Here is a 24,185-nt window from a genome sequence, read left to right as displayed (position 1 = left end):
CTGACTAGTTTGTAACAGGCCACTAGATCCCCCCGCAGCCTTCTCTTGTGGAGGTTGAACAGGTTCAGGTCCCGTAGCCTCTCCTCATAGGGCCTGCCCTGCTGCCCCCCGATCATGCGGGTGGCCCTCCTCTGGACCCTCTCCATGTTGTCCACACCCGTCCTGAAGTGCTGCGCCCAGAACTGGACGCAGTACTCCAGCTGCGGCCGGACCAGTGCCGCATAGAGGGGGAGGATCACCTCCTTGGACCTGCTCGAGATGCATCTGTGCATAACAAGGTATGGTTGGCCTTCCTGACTGCATCCCCACACTGCCAGCCCATGTTCCTCTTGGCATCAGTGATGACTCCAAGATCCTTTTCTGCCGCTGCACTGACAAAAGGGAGTTCCCCAGCCTGTAGATATGGTGCTGGTTCTTCCTCCCCATGTACATCACCTTGCACTTGTCAGTTTTGAATTCCATCCTGTTCTCATCTGCCCACCCCTGTAACCTGTCTAGGTCTGACTGTAGCCTATTCCTTCCTTCTAGCATGTCCACATTCCCCCACATCTTAGTATCTATCATCAGCAAATTTGAACAGGGTGCTTTTCACCACCTCATCCAAGTCACTGATGAAGATGTTGGACCAAGCCCTGGGGGACCCCACTGCCCACATCCCTCCAAGTCGAAAATGACCCATTCACCACCACTCTCTGGGTGCGGCCCTCCAGTCAGTTGGCGACCCATCTGACTGTGTGGGTGTCGACACCACAGTCCCCCAGTTTTTTAGTGAGAACAGGGTGAGAGACAGTGTTGAAGGACTTCTGAACGTCCAGGAAGACTATGTCCACTGCTACCCCTGCATATAAGGATTTGGGGACCTGGTCGTAGAAGGCCACCAGGTTGGTCTGACAGAACCTGCCTCTAATAAACCCGTGTTGGATGCCCCTAAGCATGACCTCCCCTGCTGGCCCCTCATGGACATGTGCCAGGATAATTCTATGATTCATCATAAGCCAAACACATGGCTGGGAGATGGGAGAGGAAGAAGGGTTTCTAGCAGTCAGCACGAGCCACTCAGAACCAAGGCTGCTACAGAAAAGGTAGTTGCCCAGACCTGGAATAAGCCCTTTGAATTTGGCTTTGGAGCCAGCTGAAGATCAGGGCTGACCACAGCACAGTAAAGAGCCTGACTGAAGTGGCAAGAGACCTAAAGAGACTCATATTCATGGCATACCCAGATACCCGCACGGAGAGACTGGGATTGGACCAGTGTATAGATGTTCAAGTGAACTTGGACTTGCAGATCAGGGCCAAAGGAAGGAAGCCAACAACCTCCCTGGACCAAGACTGTGAAATGGGGCATGGAGCCAGCCACAGTCTTTCCACACAGCAGCACATTAGAAGAGGAAGCAAGTAAGAGGGAAACTGATAGCCACGAGCCCTGTAAGCACAGCTCAGGGCCTAGTCAGTATGCCGGCAAATGGGATTCTTATCCAGGTCATTCTGTCGCTGAGTAGTGAATAAAAGTGATCAACTCCATTTCTAAAGAAAGGGGAACTGACCACAATGCTGAAACTAAAAGAGGCAGTTCAGCTGAATGCTGACAATGAAAAAACTGACCATGAAAGGAGGACAAGTACAGCTACGAAGCAGGCCAGGAAAGAATGTCAGAAGCTTTGAATGTTACGTTAAAATGGAAACTCTCCCAGCATGTGAAAGGAGTCTTGGGAGGAGATGCTTAGCTGAAGGGGCAACGCCTGGAGGGGCAAGGAGACCTCAGGGTATTTTTGGAGCTAAGAGCTTGGTTACTGGATGTATAATAGGAGCTCTGAAAGGCAGAGCAAGTAGCAGGCACTGGCTTGGACAGAGAAGTTATTCGGCCAGACACACCAGGAGTGCTGGACACAGGGGATCCAGACCCAACCACCTCATGGTCTCAAGGAGAGACAACATCTCCAGAAACTGCCTTTCTGCAAAAACTGAGAAAATCAGGTTTGAAAATTAAAGCTCTAGAATTTGAGTAGACCCATCTGGGAAGCCAAGATAGAAGATGAGCTAATGACTGGGCTGGGTTTCCTAATGGCTAACAAATGTGTCGTCAGTGCCAGGAAAGGCATTGTACAATTCACTCTACAGTAATTCTCTTTCAAGATGTGGCCTGGGTGAAGTCAAAGGTTTACAGGTAACTGGCTGCATGGAGCAAGTTGTTTTGCTGCCAGAGTTATGAATCATTATGATGACTACATCCAGTGGTAACTTCCCTGCAAAGGACAGGTGGGGACTGACTGAAACCCTGGGTCTTGGGAGACTCTTTAGCTGCTAATGTGTCTGTAGAGCTGAAATAAGAACTTATCCCTGTCAGCCTGAAGAATGTTTCTGAGAAGCAGAGAACAGTGGGGGAAAAAAAGGAACTATGGTTGCAACATGTGTGGCAGGTGGTCTGGTAAATGCTGGCATAGACAAAACCATGGAAGGGAATTTCCACTGACAAAAGAAAATCATCAAGGCCATGCAAAACTGACCAGGACCCTGACACCCACTGAATTTATTGGGCTCTGCTCTGACCACAAAAAGCCCATGTGTGAGTTTGCTGATACTGCTTCAGATGGGTAAGAAAGGCACTGCAGCTGTCAGCAAGGCATTCCTTGACCTTCTCAGAGTCATTGTGGTCTTTGTGTCTTCCAAACCCCTGTCATACTGGATTCAGGTGCTCAGGTTTACCAGTGGGTCAGAAGGGACACAGAAACAACAGACACTACACAGATGGGCAGGGAAAATGGGGGAGTGAGACTCACTGAGAGAGACCCCTCCTACCTGCTAAAAGAAAATCAGGGAGTGGAAACCTTCAAAGAGGTCCTGATGGGAGTAAAAAAAGTCCTGTACTGAGGACCCCAACAGGACCCTGTGACTGTAAACTGGGAGGCCTGTATCACTTCTAAGCAACAACATTACATTTCTTTCCTTTGCATCTGGGATGAGTGTTTAGGGTCCCAATATTTCTGGCTCCATGGAGTGATATTAAGGCAGGAGATGTGGGTTGTACTGAACCCGCTGGAGACCAACACACTGAACTGCAGCACTTCCACTGGGACAGCTGTGGGAAGTCACTGCACTCCCTTAGGGAAGCAGTGGGCTGAAAGAACAGCAGCCTCCTAGCCCAGAACACAAGGCACATGTACTCGCACCACATCCAGACTACAGCAGAGGTGAACGGATGCTGCCGTACACTGTTTTGGCACAAGGTCTGGAAGGGAGACAGCTTAGATGCAGAAACAGGGGCTGGGAAGACAACCTGACCCTGCACGGATGTGTAGTGCTGGGGTAATCCAGAAGAGCAGGCTGAGAACAGAAGAAACTGTCTCTTGGTTGCTTTATTCCCCCATGCTCAAGTAAACCAGATTTTGTATGTTCCTATAAACATGCAGGAGGATAACAGAGAAACCTGTCCCTGTCCCCATCTCCTCCCTCAACTGGAGTAATACACAATCCCCCAAATTCTGGTCAAAATGGGTAGCAGGGGACCAAACCCAAGGACCACTGAGTCCTGCCCCTGCCCTGGTCTAGATGCTTCAAAGGACAGTGCAAACCCTGTGCAATGAGCAGCTGTGGGTTACCTTGCCTCAAAAAGGTCACATTCTAACCCCTAATGGTTGGGTGCTGGTTGAGAGCAGTATTTCCCAAACCTTCACACCTCACCATAGTAAACTGGGCACTCTCATGCCCCCTACTTAAGCCAGTGCTGCTGCCTTCATTGCCACTTCTCCTGCAGTGGTGGTGGATGGAGTAGGAGGGCACAAGAGTGGCTGGTGTAGGGGGACCACTGACTGCTGTTATGGTTTTCATGTGCCCTTTCAGGAGCACATCATGCACCTAGTTTGGGAAATGCTGGCTGAAACCTGGGCATAAGATCCTGTATCCCCCCCACTGTTCTCATGGGCACTGACTTCTGTGGCTCTGGAGATGCTTGCTCTGCAGAGAACTGCCCAGTCTCTCTGCCTTCTGCCTAGCAGAGGCATCAGGAGGCACTTGCCACATGTGCACTCTGGCTCTAAGTGATGGTGCTAGGCGGACAAAGCCAGGAGTAGACCACAGCATGCCTGCTGCTCATCACTGAGCCCTTAACACCTGATCCCATCTCCAATCATGCCCCACGCCACAGACCCCAGCACAAAAGTGGTGGCCTCAAGGGGTGGTCACTGATAGTGTCATCCCCTCTGGGAAGATGACAACGTACCTCTCTCCCTGTCTCCCTCCACTCTTGGGGTTCACAAAGACCAGCAGCGGGTGTGTCCCAGGCCGGGGGCTGATCTGAAATGCAAAGAGAAGAACAACCACCCTCCTTAGAAGACATGCAAAAACTGTCCTGTGTGCATGGGGGCAGGAAGGAGGGCACCCAATCTCTCACAAAGGGTAAGTAGGAGCCATGCAGCCTTGCCAGACTGGATGGTCCACACTTCTAGCACTGGAGGAGTAATCTCACATGAAGGAAAAGGCCAGGGAGGGACTTCAAGGGCAGAGTCATGGCCACTGTTCTACACAGACAAAAAACTGTCTGGTACATGATGGGAGCAGGGTATGCAAGGCCACGCCCATGTTCTGCCGGCTGCTATAGCTACAGTGAACCCCGCGCATTGCAGTAGTGACTAGCAGCTGCAGTCTCTCTGGGCTCACCACCCTGCAGACACAGGCCAAAGAGAAGGCCCATCCCTTGGACAGACTGCCATTTGAGGACAAGACCAGAGGAGCAAAGGAAGGCAACCGATGGATGGGAAGGGCAAGCACAAGCAGAGCAATGATATCCACCCTAGTAATCAGCTCTTTGTTGTCCTTTCTCGAAATACAGCCTCAGGAGCAATGGGTCACATGAGGAACAAAAAAAGGCAGTTGTTGGGAAACAGTCTCACCAGGACAGGTTCACCAGGCCAGACTGTCCCTGGCTTGGTTTCCATACCCTGAGGCTGGCAACTCCTGCTCTGCTATACCACAGTCACCAGCGGGAAAGCAATGCTGAAGACATGTAAATGGTAGCTCCTCAGTCACAGCCTCTTCTGCCATTAGCCAGTGCAGGAGAATTCAAGAGGAACTCTTGACCCCAAGCCTTTTGCTCCAGGCCCAGCAGAGGCCTGCTCTAAAGCAGAAAGCAGCTCTCAGCCACCTACCTGCAAACCTTGCCCCTCCACGGTGGTAGAATTGAACTTGAAGGTCTGGTTAGCATCATCTGGACTGGTGCTGGCAGGAGAATCGCTGTCTGATTTTCTTGAATGGGGCTGTCTTTCCTTTTAAAGGGGAGAAAAATGCAAAATATGTAGCACTCGGCTGAAGACCAGCAGAGGGATGCATTCATTTGTCACATCTGACCCCCTAGGATAATTTCAGGTGGGACAAAGCTATTGGCGCACCTGATATCTGGACGCTTCGACAAAATGAATGGTGACCATTCTATCGGCACACAGGCATAAGCATCACAGATGCACTCACTGAGAGCTGTGGCACACAGGCAGAGAAGCATGGAAATCAGCAGTCAAGGCTACAGTTATGCCCAGTACAACAGCAGCCTCCCAGCACAGCTTCACTGGCATGTCCGCTTTCCACCCTATTGTGCACGCTGCCACCATGCACAGAGCTGTCCCTGCATGTCCTAATGTCAGCAATGACTGGCCACTGTGACACCCCATTATAACAGGTCATACGTGTGTGAATGGAAGGCACGTGTGCATGGCTCAGCTTAGCCGCATATGACACAAAGAGGATCCGAGCCTTTGAAAGCCACAACAGAAGTGGACAGCAGATGTCTGCCTGTGTTTTGATACTATGCTGTGTATTCTTATCCCACCGGTGCAGGGCATGGAAATACTTTAGTAGCATTTTCAGTCTTACCCCTGCACAGTAAGAGGCCTTGGAAGTGCCAAAGTAAGACCATGCCTGGCAGTTCTTTGAGGTGGGCCTTGATGGCGGTGATCCCACTGGCATTGAATATTGTGGAAGGTCGGTGTTTCTAGTGGGTTAATGCTAGTCTCTGAGTACTGCTATACAAGGGATTGTGTTGTGAAGAAACGCCCTTGTGCCAGCTTGGCTTTGAACTAAGAAAGATGCCTGGGGGGAAGAGGGGCATACTTATGAGGGGGCACATGCACATGTATGTGCAGCTATCTGATGGTGCCTATAGCCTGCAGAGCCCTTGTCACATGAGCCCCTATAGGCCTGCTTACCAGAACAACTGGGCAGATGTAGGAAGGCAGCAAGATGTGGTCCTTGAGCTGCCCTCCATCACACTCTGGCTTCACATGAGAGGCACATTTGTTATGAAGCTGGATGAAAAGAGAGAGAGAGAGAGAGAGAGGAAAGCAGGTGTGAGCATGACTGCCTCCCCTCCAAGCACCCCAACTCTGGGCTGCAGTGAGGGGATCATGTTGAGCTGAGCAGCAGAGAAGGCCTGCACGGTACAAGTACCGAACACAACAGCTTTCCACAGGAGGTCTGCATGACGGGGGCCTTGGGCTTGGTCTGATGCCAGAGGAGCAGTAACATGTCGCCTAGTTGTTCAGGCACCATGACTTCCCAGGCAGGGGCTTCCAGTCCCCCTCAGCGTTCACGGGCCTGAATCTCCTCCTTCCTGCTCCACTGCCTGCTTTCTTAAAACCTCTCCCTATTGCCTTGGTTTTTTTCTACCTCAGGAGAAGAGCACCCAGGGCTGCTTTAGTCAGGGGCCATGGCACTCACACTGCAAGGCTCTGAGAGGGCTGTGGCCTGCAGGAGGGAGAAATAAGAGCAAGTGCAGACAGCTGCCAAAGCTGCCTCCTCTGTGCTACCACTACCTACTTCCAGGCACAGATGCACAGGGCTGCAGGGACAAGGAGAGGAAGCCATCAGCTCAGAGCAGTTCTCAGGGGATGGGCCACAGCACCTTTGGGGCAGAGGGAGAGGGGACAGGAGGGCCTGGAGTAGCTTTGGGAAAGCTGTGCCGTTCCCTTTCTAGGTGGACTAGTGCAGGAGGAAGTATGCAATGTGACATCCCAGCCTGGTACAAGAGAGCTGACTGAGTGCCAGCATCACCACCATTCCCAAGAGCACCTCTCATGCCTCACCTATCACCCGAAGAAACCCACCGGCAACAGCTGGCTGGAGAACCATGGGAGACTCTTGCCTCCTGCCACACCCCTGACTCTCAGCGCTCCCTTGTAAAGGCAGAAGCCAAGGCCTTTTTTGGTGCTGCCTAAGGTAACGTTACTCACAGTGTGATACCTGGAGCTCCTCCAGATGTGCCCGTGCCAAGGGACCCAGGCCAGAGACTTTGCAACTCTGAGCATTTAAAGTAGTCACCCTCTTGCCCCAGCCATGGGCACAGAGAACAGAGAGGAACCAAGCTGCCACTCCAGTCCCGTCCCCACTGTGATCCCCACAGCAGCCAGGCACAGGGATCCTTGACCGAGGGGGCAGAGGGCAGGGCGTGGAGTGCTTATGGGCATATCGTGTGTCAAAGACCTCCAATCACTTCACCAGCAGGTAAGTTCTCTCTTCTTTGAGTGCTTGTTCCTGAGCAAGTTTTAATGTGGCTAGCACCAGGGCCAGGGGAGGGTGCAGAACTGACTGCATTAAAGTCCTACCACAATGGGCATGCCGTGCAGATGCTTTTATTATTGTCTTGTGCTTGAGGAAGCAGGACTGTTTCCCCATGTGGCTGCTCTACACAAAGGAAGAATGTGGATATTTTTCAGGGGTCTGAAGGCCACTGAGGTCACATAAGCTTTACTAGGAGTCACCTATTCAAGAGGTCATGGTAGATCTAGATACCACTTTAGAAGTCATGGTGTGGAAACCAGCTTCAATCCTTGCTCTCTCAGCAACAAAGACTGATAACGTAGGGTATCTTCTGAAAGGCTTAATCCTACGCAAATAAAAAGTTAAGACTCTTAAGGAGCATCAATTGTCTCTTCCCCCTGGGAATGAGGTTTTGGGGGAGGAAGCCAAGAAACAGTATATTTCTTCCTAATGTTGTTTACAGCTGGAAGGTGCAACCACTCAGTTAGCTGCCGACAGGGGCACCCTACCTCAGACCAAGAGCACAGAGAGGAACTGGAATGGCAACCAGTTCAACATTGCACTATATGACCCTGGGTTGGTGTGCAACCCTGGTTAGCAGCTTGCAGAAACTGTTAGCAAAATCTCTGATCTTGGGTGCACACAGCATATAGCTGCAGGCACAAATATTGGTGCATCAGGCTACAAGACCTGTCAGACCTTTTATGAGTGTCACTGGGGCAGCAGAAGCATGTGGGTTCCCTGGGACAGTTGCCTTCATTCTCCTCCCACTGTACAAGCCTTTCCTCCAAGCCACCTGTTTCAGTTGCAGTGAGCCCAGTGGTCACTGCCTGACGAAATGCAGGATGATAAGCTTCTCTAGTCCCTCCACTGGCCCAGATCTACTGCAGTGGCAGCTAAGTCACACTTGTTCCATGATGAGCCCGTCACTCGCTTCTCAAAGGAGACTCCCTGCTCAAGATGACGGCAGTCTGTATGACATGGGCCCATGCCCCTGAGGAACCGGGTTGACCCAGCTCATATCCATGAGGCCAAAAGCTTGCCTTCTCCTTGCCAGTGGCAACAGGCTTTGGAATGATATAGACTAGAGCTGGATGTAAGCAGGTCACAGAGATGCAGAAGCCTTTGCAACCTAATGACCTGGGCCCTTCCATCTGGGGCAGAGGGCTGGATTCGATGATCTTCTGAGGTCCCTTCCAGCCCTAATGTCTATGAAAAAAAATCTCCCCAGCACCCCTGGGTGCCAGCAAAGCCCGCGCATCATCCACTCCACGTACTCACTGTGATTTGGCACCATACACAGTGTAGCCCGGTAATACCCTGGTAGCATTTGATACTTTTGTGGCACCGGTCACACTTGACTGGGGAGTTGCCCTCAATCCATGTGTGCTGCATCACCTAAAATCACAGGAGAGAAAGGAAAGAGGGATGGCACTGTGCACCCAGGCTGAGGGCACAGCCAACCTGTGGCACCCTTGGTACCCTGTACCAGCCCAGGCCCTGGGTGGCAGTGAATGGGTGGGGACTGCAGTCTTAGGCTTACAGCATGTCATAAGGAGCAAGTGTGACAAACTAAACAGCATAATGAGGACATATCAGAACAAGATTGCATGGTGTGTGTCCTGGAGGAGTCCAGGGATCCAAAGCTCTCAGAGGACACTAGAAAACTTGGGATAAAGGGTTCTGGACAGTGTGATAGGCTGCCACTACTCCTTTCCCTAGACATTAGAGGATGTTGGCCCGCTTTACCCAGCAGACAAGTGGATGCCGTCCTGCTAAATGTAGCTGCTCTTCAGAGGCACAGCTGCCCACCACAGGAAAAGCCCAAGCTTCTCTAGGCTTGGGGAGTCTCAAGTGAACAGCAAACCACAGGAAAAGACAAGCCCCACAACTCAATGGTGGCCAGGGGCTGGTTGCATGGAATGATGCTCCAATATTTAAGTCTGCTGGTGGGCACCTGGCTCCATAGTTACCCTCCCTACAACTCATTCTGCCTGGGTTTAGACCTTCAAAGACAAGTCTGTGCTAAAGCTGACGTGAGCCTTTCAGCTCCTTTCAGGATCTTAAACACCGATGAGAGCCTTTCAGGATCTTAAGCAACTCCACTGGCCACCGGTCAGCTAAGAACCCCAACTGAGGAAGACCATGGCTTTCTAAAGCTTTACTCATCTCCTGCTGCTAGGCCTTAGATAGAGAATGGAGGAAATGACCCCCTCACAAGGACAGGCCCATTGTGGTCTCTAAGGATTGCACAGATAGCTCTGGCATGAGCAGACCTGCAATAGAAGCTAGTCAGTGGAGGCCCACAAGCACACTACTTACATTTGTGTTTCTCTTGGATTTCACATAAGTGCTGATGCAGGAGGCAATTTCTTTGGACACGCACCTTTCATGGACAGTATATTTACAAACTGCAAGGGAGAGGAAGACAGAAGTCACCTCTAAACTCTCCACACAGTCACGTGGCACCCACCTTAGAGCTGCCTTGCAGCATTGGCAAAGGAATAGAACGTCAGAACCATGTGTCTTAGCATGAATGACAACTTATAGATGATGGACAGTGTCCGGAAGACCACACTGATTGATTAAAAGTTGCAAAAGCCTAACATCAACATTGCAGCCTTACAGGAGATAAGATTGGCCAACTCAGGCTCCATTCGTGAAGCCAACTACACCTTTTTCTGGGAAGGCAGAAGTGCAGAAGATACTCACATACATGGGGTCAGATTTGCAGTTTGCAACAGGTTGGTCAAAACCATGGAGAACCCTACTGGAACATCAGATTATATCATCTCACTCTGACTACAGTCAACTGACTATTGTATCGACAACATTAGCATCTATGCACCAACTTTACAGGCAAGTTCAGATGATAACGGGCAACTTTTACAATGCCCTGCACCAAGTCATTGAGCACCTGCTATCAAATGAGAGGCATCCCCTCTAAGGGGACTTTAATGCTCGAGTAGGCATAGATTATGACTCTTGGTCTACCTGCCTGGGACATCATGGCATTGGAAAAATGTATGAAAATGCTGGGAGGATATGAATTCATGCACAGACTAGCATAAAACTGCCAAGAGGAGCAGAGGCAAAACAGTGCAGCCAGATGCCCAGGGCAGCTGTGACACATGGGCCAGCTCAATCATGCAGCAAGTGCTGCGGTAGTGTTGTCATCCCGCCCCGCCCCATCCCCCCAAGTCACTGCCCAGGGAAGCTGCCCCAGATGCCCTACCCCAGTTATGCTACAGAGGAGGAAGGGCCACCAACAACCACAGACACCACATAAGAGCATGGGCTGCCTGCTGTCTCATGTGTCTCTGAGATGTCCAGCACCTCTAGAGAAATGTCAAGTGTTATCCAACTCTGCTGACTCCCAGCCTGACCCAACAACACCAAGCCTAAAGCCAGAGGATTCAGAGGCACACAAACTGGCCTGAGCTGTGCTCAACCATTAGAGGAACAAGCCCCTGTAATGACTGGATTAGCAGATCAAACAACCTGCAGGAAGACACCCCAGGGAGATGGGAGTAGTGCTCTTTTACTGGCAGACAGGGGGACCAGTACTGCATAAACAGCTAAGGCAGGCAGAGTATAGAGCCCAGTGAAGACACTCCAGGTGTCCCCCTGGGCCTGCCGTTGAGACCTCAGACTCCAGCTGAGTAACAGAAGCCACTGGGAAGGCCTGACTGGCTCATTTCCAGCACGGGTAGAGACACCTCAAAGTTAGATGGGTTTGCACTCCTTGTTAAACCTGCAATGTCCTTCTCCGCATCCTGGAGTGCCCTAACACCCCCCTCCCCCAACCCACCCAGTACAGCCCTTCCTGAGTGATATCTGTGTTTAGAACTGTGCATGAGGAAGCAGGCAGGTGAGCCATGCTGGAGCTCTCTGGGCCAGGACACACTTCTGCCATGACACAGACAAGCCCTGAATATCCCAGCCTCAGGAGTATGTATTAAACCCAGAAAGCCAGCAACATGTGGCTTCCTTTGTTTAAAGAACGGCCTCTGGCAGGCTGGCTCATCCAGCATGGTGGCAACTATGCTATACCGAAAGGGAGAGGTCAGGTCTGTGCCACAGGGCAAGGACAGGGGTTGTATGCCGATGTGTGTGCAGGACTCACAGGAACAGCACAGGCCCTGCTTCCGGACTCCCAGGAGCATGGTGCGGCAGAAGTTGCAGTAGGCAGGTTTCTTGAAGTGCTTCAGTCTCCAGGCATGCTGCCCATCATCCTTCACATTCTGCAGGCAAAACACAGCAGCAGTCGGTCGGGGGGGCCAAGAAGGGGCCCCCAGTGGCCACTTCAAGGCCATTCAGGATGCCCCGATTGGAAATCACTGCTCTAACCCTTGTAACAACACAAGGACAGCCAGGGTGTATTGGACCCTGACTCCTGTATCTGACCAGGATGATGTGGGGACTGTCTACCTCTCACTCATCCATGCCTATCTTAGCTAGGATCCTAACCTGAGATAGGACTGAGGGTCAGTGGGTGCCAGGGCTCTCTGCTCTGTGTCCCCCTCTTGGAGCTCTAGTTATTATCCTATGACCTGCACTTCCATTCCTGTCTCTTTTGCTGTTGTCCCAAGGACTTAAGTGGCATTTAGTGGTCTTCCTCTAACTGAGGGAGACTTATGGCTTCCTGGTGGGCCTAGGCCCACTGTCTCTGTCCAGCAAATAGGCCTGTATCCAGCTGATAAGCAGTGGATGCTTTAGAGGAAGAGTATTAAAAGCAACGCATGTGTAGGGTGATCCAAGGGCAGTCAACCTGGCTGGCTTCTGTCTTCATTCTTCTCCCTTATCAAACCCAGGGCTACTAAAATTCCTGCCTCTGGTAACCCCTAGGGCATGTCTCTCAGTCCGTTCACCTTCTCTGCTTTCTATGTGGCAGTGCTATTGCCTTTAAAACACTCTGTGCTTCTTGGCTTATTCTTCTTCCACTTCTTCCACTCATTCCACACACAGGGCTGCATGCAGTGAGGCAGGCATCAGCTGCACACCCTCACGGCCGGCCCAGCACAGGGGCTTGTCTCCACCTTACTGATCAATCCACTTGGAAAGACAGACTCCCAAGGGCCAGATTCCACTCTACCAATTAGGTGTGAGAGTATAGTCAGGTCAGACCAGGCCAGGTCTGCTACCATTATGACAGTAGATGGTACTACCTACAGCTGTCAATGCCAAGAGCTAGGAGGCAGGAAATAGCTTAGCAAATTATATGGTGCCAATGGCATTGGGTGGAGGAGCAACATAGAGCAGGGTGAAGGAAATGGCACCAAAAGGAGGATTCCATGGCGGGGTGGACTAGGCTCTCCAGCCTTGGTTGGCAACCAGTCTAGGAGTGGCGCCCTGAGAGGTGGATGGAAGGAAGATTTTCTTTGTACCAGCAGCTCCTGCAGCCAAGCTGGCTCCAAATGTACTGGCTTCTGTCTTTCCTTTGGGACCAACCAACTAGGCTAAGAGGGGGACATTGATATATGAGCAACTTGAGCATCTCCATATTAACTGTCCGGACCATTGCAGCTAAAACTCAATGGAAAGGACGCTCGATCTTTGCTACTTGCAGGGACACAACATGGAAGGGGGCAGTCATGGGTTATAAGCTGAACTCAATTGGTGTACAGTGCCACGCATCACCTTCATTGGTGGGAGGAACCAATTGTGTTCCACTGGTCAGCTAGTGCCCACCTTAAGCTGAGCAGACCCCAGCCAGTAAGGTGCTGATCTGCCATGGTCTGCCTGCCTTATTTGGTACGTAGGGCTAGACCAAAAGTTGAAGAACAGGTGGCAAATCAAGTACCAGGCAACAAGAAAAGAAACCTTAAAACCTTCCAGCTGGGAAGCTGGAATGTCAGAACCATGTGTCTTAGCATGAATGACAATTTACAGATGATGGACAATGTCCGGAAGACTACACTGTTTGATCAAGGGCTGCAAAAACTTAACATCAACATTAGAGCCTTACAGGAGACAAGATTGGCCAACTCAGGCTCCATTCATGAAGCCAACTATATTTTTGGGAAGGCAGAAGTGCAGAAGATACTCACATACATGGGGTCAGACTTGCAGTTTGCAACAGGTTGGTCAAAACCATGGAGAACCCCACTGGAACATCAGATTGCATCATCTCACTCTGACTACAGTCAACTGACTAATGTGTTGATAACATTAGCACCTACGCACCAACGTTACAGGCAAGTTCAGATGATAACGATAACTTCTACAATGCCCTGCACCAAGTCATTGAGCACCTACTATCAAATAAGAGACTTCCCCTCCAAGAGGACTTTAATGCTTGAGTAGGCGCAGATCATGACTCTTGGCCAACCTGCCTGGGACATCATGGCATCGGAAAAATGAATGAAAATGGGGCTCCCATCTTCTCAAACTCTGCACCTTAAACTACCTGTGTATCACTAACATCTACTTTTCAGGCAAAGGGCATCAAAAAGTATCAGGGAGACACCCACTATCTGGCCACTGGCACCTGTTAGACCTCCTGATCACCAGGAGGAAAGACTTGACCAGTATACTACCCACCTGCACTTATCACAGTGCAGACTGTGACACAGAAAACTCCCTTATTGTTAGCAAAGTGAAAGTGATACCGAAAAAGCTGTGTAGAGCCAAACATAACAGCAAGTCAGCCAAGAATTAATATACACAACACAAAAATTCAAAGCAAGTGCCTTGACTTTCAAAGTTAGCTACATCTACAAAAGCAATTAACTGCAAATGCTGAAGGATCTTGGAGTGGATTAAGACCTCAATCCAGGCCCAATGGCTGCAGCAGCTCTCACTTGTCTCTAGCTGGATAGGCAAGCATGGATAGGCAAGTATGAGTGTATCCAATGCCCAGAGCAAAATGGGAGTATTCATTAGCTTGATTTTATCAACCCAAGAACTCCAGGCCTGCACCAAGCAGGCTGAGACAGAGAATGGACTGCTATATGGATTGACTTGGGGCTCAAGTCAATAACCATTCCTTGGCTAAAGTTGCCACTAACTGCCATTATATGCTAACAGTATTAAAATGGCTTGCCCTGTTTTCCCAGGAAGACACCAATCTGGGTGGACATCTGATGGTTGCAGTCATCCTAAAACAGAGTTCTATGGGGCTCATGTTGCAAATCAGTGAAGATGTGGGTCCCTTAAGCTATCATTTTGATCCAAAGCACATCTCTGTGTGAAACCAAATTCATCTCTGACCCAAGCTTCACTTCAGTAACAATAATGGCATGGAATGGAAAAGGGTAGTGACCTACCACTCCATGCATCTGTTTCAGATGCCATCAGGTATCCACAAGGTGGATCCTGCTGGTGTGTGCAGTGGGGTTGAACACTGACTGTGAACCTCTTGTCACCCTGATTCATCATAGGGTTTGCCCCTCTCTCACAAGAAGCTTTAAAGTCCAAGGCCAAGGTTCAGTGTTGAGCCTTTGGAAAGTTCAGCAAACAGAGTCCAGTCCATGGGGACAGTGTGAGAACATCAGACTGGAAGAAGCCTTCAGTTCTGAGTCATCAGCTCCAGTCCCCTGCATTCACAGGCAATTGTTCATGCAAGGAATCCCCAAAATGGCCACTTCAGCTTCTCACCCACATCAGGGCACAATACTCAGAATGCTAGGAACAGCTTACAACAGACTGTAGGAAAAGCAGGGGAGATGATGGCACTGCCAGTCCATTAATGCATCTCATTTTGTAAGACACTATCATCTTATCCCTAAGCTTAAAAAAGCAGCAAAGTGGAGGACCCAAATACCTTCTTCATTAATAGCTTTTCAGGGCTTTAAGCATGATGGAATAGGGTCACGCTTTCATACTTGCATCCACTTACACATTTAATAGGTGAAATAGAGCCTGGCCCTAACATCTGGCTTCCTCAAAGGGAAGGATGTGAGTGGCGGGGTGGTTTTTCCACAGCTGTGCTCCCTTCCACCACCTGATGCAAAGTAGGTGTGCCACGAGCCCTAAAGCTTGAGATTTGCTGCTCTGTGCACTGCTCAGTCCAAATAACCCCACTGGGTGCTAGCACTTACTCAACAGAGTGAATCTGGCCAGCAGTGTAAATTCATAGCATCTACAAGCATATATGTAAACCTACACTACCGTGCAATCAATACCCTCATGACATACAACAAGTTGTTCATTCATAAAACTTCACAAGCTCAAAGATCACTGAGGGCCAAGCCCAGATCCTAATGACTTCAGTAGGAAAACTTATTCTGACTTAGTTGGGTCCCCTTTGGATCAAGCAGATATGTCCATAACAGAACTAACCCAGAAACGATGTGGACACATTGGAGAAAGTCTAACAGAAGGAAACAAAAATGGTTTGAGGGCTGGGGCTAATGGCTAGGGCACATGCGAGGCAAGGTTGAGGGAACTGGGCTTATTTAATCTGGAGAAGGGGAAACCGAGGGGGGACTGAATCACAGCCTTCAACTCCCTGCAGGGCGGTTCCAAAGAGGATGCAGCTAGACTGTTCTTAGAGGTGACAGATGATAGAACAAGGAGCAATGGGCTCAAGTTGCAGCAAGGGAAATTGAGGTTAGATATTAGGACAGACCTTCTCACTAGGAGGGTAGTAAAGCACTGAAACAGATTACCCAGCGAGGCGATGGACTCTCCATCCTTGGAGGTTTTTAAGACCCGGCTAGACAAAGCCTTGACTGGGATGATTTAGGTGGGGTTGGTCCTGCTTTGAGCAGGGGGTTGGACTAGATGCGACCTCCTGAGGTCCCTTCCAGCCCTCATGTTCTATGATTTTAAGGATGAATGGGCACTGCCAATCAGCTGGGGTGCCAGTGAGTGATGAAGAAACATGCAGCAGTGAGGACTTTACTGATTTCCTTAGGCCAAAGCACTTGGAGCTAGATCCCACTGCACCTATAAGATGCTTAAGTGAATTCAGCTGCATAAATAGGATGCTATTTCACTCTGCCCAAGTCCCTCAGAAATGATGAATGCAAAAGGCAAGAGTGTCCTGGCTGCTTTCTGCAACTTAATCTTATGGCAAAGGTGAGCATGTCACAAAAGTAGCCAGGTTAACAGTTTCAGGGACTTGAGAAGGGTGGAATAAGGTTACCCTTAGGTGTCTAAGACCTTTTACGGCAGGAGAGTTATTTATGAGTACATTTTAATACTGAGCACTGAAGTTGCCCCATCAGCACCAGGAGACCTTGTGCACTCAGAGAAATGCATACTTTTCTCAGGTGTCACAGCAGAGAATGATACTGCCTTCAGCTGGTTTGTTCTTTCAAGACAATGATTTGTTTTTGCCTTTTTGCTATTACCTGCAGTAGGATCTGCTAGCACCAGAAGTCTTTGGTCAGAGGAACCCCTTAGGTAGTCTTACTGGGCTAAGAGGACATTCTCGCCTCTAGCCACTCTTAGCTGTATGCTAAGAACCTCTTCATTTTTGCAAGAGGCCTTGCTTTGTACCAAATCAATGTCTACATGCTGATATACTTGCTGTATAACAAATACAGGTGGTTGGTTTATGCTGGCACTCTCTTTCAAGAGTGTCAGCTTCTTCATGACAATTCATCCTCTTTCCAAACATTCTCATCCATTTTAAATGCATAAGTGCGTGTTACTGGTATCTGCTCCCAGCAGCCCAAGTAAATCATTCTCCTAATTTGTCTGGAGACAGCAGAGATACTGTCTATAATTACAAACACTCAATTCTCTAGGAATTCTCAAGCAGGAGCAGCCCCTCCTGAACTCTTCAGATATATTTTCGCTTCTCAGCTCATGTATCAATGACAGGATGAATAAAAGCATCCAAAGGTGTTGATGTGAAACTGAACCAGCCCCAGCTTCCTACCCTGCTAAATCAATCCTAGACGTCACAGGGCTCAGTCTATTTGAGGACACGCCAGGGACCTGAATGACCCAGCTTTATGCTGAGAATCCAGCCCATGGTTTTTGACTCTGGTAATAAAAGCTAAGAGCTAGATCCTAGTCCACCTATTAGATGCTCAAGTGGACTTATTTTCCCCTTCCCAAGCTCCTGAAAAACAATTAATGGAAAAAGTGGGTGGAGTGACCCCTCCTGCTTACTGCTTTTTGTGACTTAGCCGGAAGGCCAAAGTGATGGTGCATTACAAGAGCAGAAACATTAACAGCTTTCCAGGGATGCAGGTGGGGTGGAAAAGCATTACATTTAGGCAGGTAATCAGCAGTAAAAGAGTTGGCCTGAAGGACCAGTCAGCACAGGAACCAGGAGCTAGTTCCTTGGAAACTGAATTTGATATATTTGAACCTTCCTCCATAATTTCAGTTGTGAACATGCAGCGGGGTTCTGTATTGACACCACACCACTGGACCCCAGACGCAGTCAAGCATTCAACAGGGAAAGCTGGAGGGCTCCAAGAGCTGGGTTGAAGAACATAAAGCAGTAGTTTTCAACCTTTCTAGACTCAAGGCACCCCTCGTTAGACTCAAGGTACCCCTCAGAAAAGTGCCACCTCTAAGTTTTCACTTAATTTTTTACTACAAAAAAATAGAGCTATTTAGAAAGGCCACAACAGTGCAGAATGCTTTGGACACACTGGATACCTATTTGAAATTTCCAGATTTACCTTGTGAATCATGCTAAGTGTTTGTTCACCTAACTGTGCTGTGCAGCACCCTTAAAAGGATCTCATGTTCCCACACTGTGGTTGAGCATCACTGCACTGGATGGGGCTTCTCAGAGCTATCATTGCAGGCTGAGGTAGACACCACTGCATCAACTACACTTGTACGTTCTCAGGGTTCTCTTTGCATCCAGGAGGCCTAGAGATAATGGATTTTAAAAATGCAAGCTTAGGGCTGGATCCCTGCTCCACCTATTAGGTGCGTCACAGAAAGCGCCATGAGTTAGAGCAGGGGCAGGCAATTATTTTGGGTGGAGGGCCACTTACTGAATTTTGGCAAGCCATTGAGGGCCACATGACAGGCATCCAGGAGCATGACAGGCAGCCAGGGGCAGATAAATATTAATTTTCTAAATTTTTTAGGGGTCCTGCAGGCTGGATGGAATGGCCTGGCAGGCTGCATCTGGCCCATAGGCTGCATTTTGCCCACCCCTGAGTTAGACTGATCCTCCTGATCCAACAGACCTTCACTGTTGGGTTTGGAGGCTGGGTGATCACTTTCCAATTTGGAGCTGATCCAGGGAGAGAGGCTTTGTCTCTGCAGCCTCTTCCCCTAGCTCTGCCCCGCCTTTCATAGCTCCCATTCTGTTTCGGGATGGAGAGGGGAAAAGGCAGGGGACGGGGGTCCAATTCCGGGGTTTCCCCACCCTCCATCATGGTGGGGCACCCCCCAGAATGGGCTTCCTCTGCTTCCTCCCCCTATTCCATTCTGAAAACAGCACCAGGAGCAGTGCTGGGCTGCGACAGCTGAGCCCTGCTCCTGGCATCCACAGACAGAAGTTAATGAATATGTTCCGCTTCAGAGCATCTTCATCTGAACCCTTATGTAATGAGGGTTCAGGGTGTCATGAGGTTGGGCCCTTTTAAAGCGCTCTGCAGCCATGCATTTGGCATTTGGTCATGGCTGCAGAGGACTCTCAGGGGCCAGATCAGGTGCAAACTGTCACTTCTGTCTCTGCCTTAAGTGTCTGCGTCTTGCATCTGTCTATTACTCTGTAGGCAGGGTAGCACAGGCTTCCTTAATTACTTAGTTGAGGAAAACAACTTGGTTACATTTGATTCTTTCCCACTTCACTCCCATCCTCCAAACCTTTCCTGGGAGAACCACAGACTAATGGGATTGTGGGACTATCATCTTCCCAACTTATAGGCTGGGGGATATGCAAGTGGGTGGGGATTATTTCTTGTTGGAGTGCCATACCCACCCAGCTAGTCAAGCCCTACCCCACCCTAACTGGCTGCATCCATGTTGCTCTCCTAATCCAGGTACTCAGGACTTAGAGATATGCAGATGAAACTGTTACCTACAGGCAATATGCCATGCCTTCTTTTATGATTTGCTGGTTCCCCCGGTTGCTGGAGATGCTGCAGCTTGGTACATGCATATTAGAGACACCTTAGGAGGGGAGAAAACATGCTGCAGACTGGTAATGCAACTATGGGTGGGACACCAGGGCATCAGCCTGAGTGCTGACTTAGAGGGGGTGCAATAGCAGCACTCACTGCCACTACTGACCTGGCCACTGCCGCCAGCCCAGAACCAGGTGGTTAGGCCTTTGCCTCAGACATGCACAAAAACACCCAATGCTAATTGAGCTTCTTAACATGTTGGTAGAGTAAGAAAACTCTGAATCAACTCTGCTTCTTATCTGGGGTTGCAAAACTCTGGTTGGAAATTCTGGGCACGCCAGTAATCCTGAGACTTAAAGGGAAATTTCTCAGACAGTCTCTGTCTCACACACGTTATTTCCACCTTCGCCCACCCAAACACACACACACACACACACACACACACACACACACACACCCTTGAGTTTAACAAACCATTCATTTCACTCTGCCTCTCTGTTTACCAGATGTCTACAAGTAGCTTATCATTTTCTGGACTTTATTTGCTGAACAGTTAAAGCCAATCCTTCCCACTCTGGCTGGCTCACAGTTTGTCAAACATTCAAGCTGTGCTGACTCTAGATGGTTTGTAGGATAAGTTGGTGTTCCCCAATTGGATAAGCGTATCTCTGGGAGCTGGGTTTAAGGCACAAGCACTTTCCAACAGTTACTTAAAAGGCCCCGTTTCCTTGAACCTTCCCACCAGTAAGCTTGTTCACTTGACCCTATGCAAAAGGCAAACACAGGAATGAGGGCCAACACAGCTGAAGGGAATGTGTTCAAGAATTCAAACAAACAACCATAGCAATTTTTGCTAGAATTGATTCAGGTCTAATATATAAAGGACCTCCTTAGAATGAACCCACAAAAGCCTGAACATTTGAGCTAACATCTCTTCAAAACCAACCTCTCTCTGTTCTTTCTACTTTACCACTCGGCAAATCCTGGACATGGACCTGGAATCTAATGGTTTAGCTACCTCTCACATTAATAATAAAACCTTAGGATGCAACATACCAAACAGCCCTGGACTGCTGGAAATCCCAAATCCCTGGGGCAAGAACGAAACTTACAACTTTGAAATGAATACATTTTAAAAGTCAACTGAATGAACTTTGATTTTTCAAGGCCTAATTCTGCATCTCAGTGAGTCTGAATACTGGCCTTGTTTAAATCAATGTGAAAAAGGAGTGGACTGATGATATACAGCCCCATGACCAGTGTGACCTACTCAAATCCTTTGTGGACATACTCCAGGAAAAAAAGCAGCGGTAAAACTCCACCAGTGTAAATCACGCCAGCGTAGGTGCCATCTGTCCACACCTTACCCTGGGGTAGCAGTTAGTGCATGGCAAACAGACTGTTACTTGCTCCCTGCCACCCAGAATAGCTGTTTTGTGTGCTCTGGGAACCTGGTGTACTTTACATCAGTGTCTAAAACCAATGGAAGTGTAAATGTGTCATCTGTGCAGGCCCTGTGTGTCTTAGTGTTTTACCTTAGAACTAATGATACCACCAGCACTTCAAGAAGAGTCATCAGCCTGCGGCTGAGAGCACACAGGAACCAAAAGCCTGAATGCAACCCTCAGCAAACAAGTGAAGACAGAACTGTTTCGAAAGCTTGGGGCAATACTCCTCCCTGATGATAATTCTGGTCTCAGATTAGCAAATGCATTTCAGCTGTAATTTACACTGTGCGAATGTTCCCTGCCCTTGAATTGGGACTTAAAAAATTCTGCAGATGTGTTTTTATGAGACTGGTGCCTCTCCTGGGCCTGCTCTGCAGCAGGGGCCCAGTGCCCTGGTTCCACCAGAAATTGATTCACATGAGCTGGGAGCCTGCCCCCCCGGTGTGCACTCTTTGGCTGCTTGGTGGGTAACTCAGGAGTCCACGTAATCCTTCACTAAGTCTGGAAACATGTCAAATGACCTGGCAGATGTCCTCTTTAAAGGAGGCTTCTATTTATTCTTCCCCACAGTCAGAGTTGACCTATAGCTTATAATATGATGGCTCTCTGGTTGGCATTTACACTTCCCCACAGCCTGCTAACCTTTTTGCTGAAGCAGCAGCATGGGAAGAGCAGGGCTCTGGGTGCTGGGTTTTTGAGGCTGTGGCACCCTCTTGTGGACCTATGTTGCCCACTGAACTCTCCAGCAGCTGTACCCGACATCTCACCTTTTTCCCTCTCCCTTTACTCTTGTGAACAGTTACCTGCAGCCCTGAGTTATAGTCAGCCTGTTTGGGTGTGACAATGCAGCATCTCCATTAGAAATCAAAAGAAGTAGCTATAGTCAGGTTCAGTGCAGACAGAAAATGGAGGGGGCTTTCCTAGAGAAAGGGCAGGCTACAACTCAGCTGCTGCAGCAGTGAGGGGTCACACATAAAACAGGGACAGCAGAACTGAATGAATGCAGTCATGGACACATAGGGCTCTGGAGGGGCCAGTGGGTGCAAGGAGCTCCTCACCCAATGGGGATAACATCACTGTCTGCAGGTCTTACTCTTCATCGCATAAAGTCATTTTGTGCCTCTCTGGTTGTACACAGGGCTCTGGAGTTGGGTGCATGGTTTGGTGCAAAAAGAATTAGGCTGTGTCCAGCAGGGATGGGTAGCCAAGCTTCCCTTTGTGTGGCCACTCTGGGACATCACACCTGGAAGAGCCCCTAGGGGAAGGATAAGCTCCTTTGCCCAAGTGGGCTGCAGTGAGGAACACCCAGTCTCCAAGGTCTGTGCATTCAGCACCTGATCTCTATGCCGGGCACTCACCGTCTCCATCCCCAACAAGACCAGCAAGGGGATGGTAGTCATTCCACCCCGGATCCACTCTTCCAGCGTCACAGTCCCATCATGATCATAGTCAATTTCCTCCATCATCTCCTTCAAAATCTGGAAGAAACAAGAGCCCCAGGCATCACCATGCAGTCTTACTGGAGCTATTCACTGGGGTGCCTCAGGATGGCAAGTCAGAGCATTTATGTGAAGAACTGAAAAGCTAGACAATGAACAGAGTGAGGCTGATGCCATTTCCAGTGCCCAGAGGCCAGCACAGACCCCTGACTGCAGCCCTGTGCCCTTCATACCTCACAGCCTTTTCCCACCCAGCTTCTACCCATCCCACTCTGCTGCTTATACCTGGCCTCTCCCCGCTAACTATTCTGGAAGGTCTCCACCATTGCCTTTTCTTTTAACAACCCTTATTATTAAAGGGCAGAGGTATAAACGGAGGAGCTTTGTCTCTTCAGAATGAACCTAGCACTGTTTTTTCCTCATCTCAGGTCCCAGCTCCCCTCTCTTTGGGACCATCTCTGTGTATAAGCTTATTTTGTCTGGAAAAGAGAAGACTGAGGTGGGATTTAATAGCAGTCTTCAATTCTCTGCAGGGAGGTTACAAAAAGGATGGAGCTGGATGGTTCTCAGTGGTGGCAGATGGCAGAACAAGGGGCAATGATCTCAAGTTGCAGCAAGGGAAGTTTAGATTAGATATTAGGAAAAACCCTCTCATGAGGAAGGTAATAAAGCACTGAAACAGGTAACCCAGGGAGGTTGTGGAATCTCTGTCCTTGGAGGTTTTCAAGACCTGGCTCAACAAAGCCGTGGCTGGGATGATCTAGTTGGGGCTGGTCCTACTTTGAGCAGGTAATTGGACTAGATGTGACCTGCTAAGGTCCCTTCCAACAGTAATTTACTATGACTCTATCTCTATAGCAGCTAGTTGTAATATTAAAAAGCCAGAATAAGCAAAATTGCCCCTGGGTAACAAAGCCCCTTATTAGATGCCTCGATTTTACCCTCCTGAGCTGTGCTGTGTCTCCAGAAAGAACAACTTTTAGAGCTGCCCTTGAAGCATAAGCAGCTGCTAAAATGGTCACCTCAGTCTTTTCAGCTTCATCTCCTCTAACAGTTGTCACATGCTCGAGAAAGGCCACAGGCTCTGCTGTAACTTACTGGTTTTAACTCTGTTGAGTCCCACTCCAGGTATTCTGCCACGTGCACCATTTGATTTATGATACGATCCAGCTCCTGAGAGACAAAAACAAGGAAACAGAGACAATCAGAGATGCCCCTCAACTGACATGTGACAGTACTACAAGCACGTACAACTCATGGCATAGGCTATTCACATAGACACAAGGTGGAAGAGACCTCGCACCAAACGATATACAAACTAAAGGGTGGACACTGAGGTTACAGGTCTGGTGGGGAAACACCTTCACCACAGGCAGCCACATTTCAGCTGGTTGGAACATCTGGATAAAAAACAGTTTTCTTTGGAAAAAGCTGTTTTCCTGAATTTTCTCCACAAAGGGTAAGTACGGACACTCAGAGGAGGTTAGATTGTGTTAAAAAATGGACACCCCATTGAAATTAAGTTGGGATGGTGGGGGGAGCAGCACTAATGGGGGAGTTGGAGGGCTCAGAGGGCATCAGTGGAGTCCAGAGGATTTGGCAGGATCCGGGGGGCTAGCAGGCTCTGTGTGGGGGGTGGGCAGGCTGGTCCATGGGATGCAGGAGGGGTGGGGTGAAGGGCCAGGGGTCTAAAAATAGCTGGGTGTCAGGGTGAGGGGATGGTAGGAAAAGTGCAGGACCAAGGCTGGGACCAGTGGCTGGGCTTTTTCCAGCCCCAGGGC

At 49.3% G+C, this 24,185-nt stretch overlaps 1 protein-coding gene across 1 annotated transcript in view; it reads right to left on the bottom strand.

Moving 5' to 3' along the window:
- LOC109308679 (diacylglycerol kinase beta-like) overlaps positions 1 to 24,185 on the bottom strand; it is a 125,676-nt gene that overhangs the window by 70,272 nt on the left and 31,219 nt on the right. The window contains exons 8-15 of the mRNA XM_019533116.1: positions 23,503 to 23,577; positions 22,324 to 22,443; positions 11,648 to 11,765; positions 9,844 to 9,932; positions 8,803 to 8,919; positions 6,192 to 6,290; positions 5,142 to 5,258; positions 4,217 to 4,290 (exon numbers count right to left, since the gene is read on the bottom strand). Of these exons, the coding sequence (XP_019388661.1) occupies positions 4,217 to 4,290; positions 5,142 to 5,258; positions 6,192 to 6,290; positions 8,803 to 8,919; positions 9,844 to 9,932; positions 11,648 to 11,765; positions 22,324 to 22,443; positions 23,503 to 23,577 (809 nt within the window). The remainder of the gene's footprint in view (positions 1 to 4,216; positions 4,291 to 5,141; positions 5,259 to 6,191; positions 6,291 to 8,802; positions 8,920 to 9,843; positions 9,933 to 11,647; positions 11,766 to 22,323; positions 22,444 to 23,502; positions 23,578 to 24,185) is intronic.

Source organism: Crocodylus porosus, unplaced genomic scaffold, assembly GCF_001723895.1.
Source record: "Crocodylus porosus isolate Cpor-Errol unplaced genomic scaffold, CroPor_comp1, whole genome shotgun sequence".
Classification (NCBI taxonomy): domain Eukaryota; kingdom Metazoa; phylum Chordata; order Crocodylia; family Crocodylidae; genus Crocodylus; species Crocodylus porosus.
The sequence above is the reverse complement of the archived record's forward strand: the minus strand, read 5'-3'. Positions and strand labels throughout refer to the sequence as shown.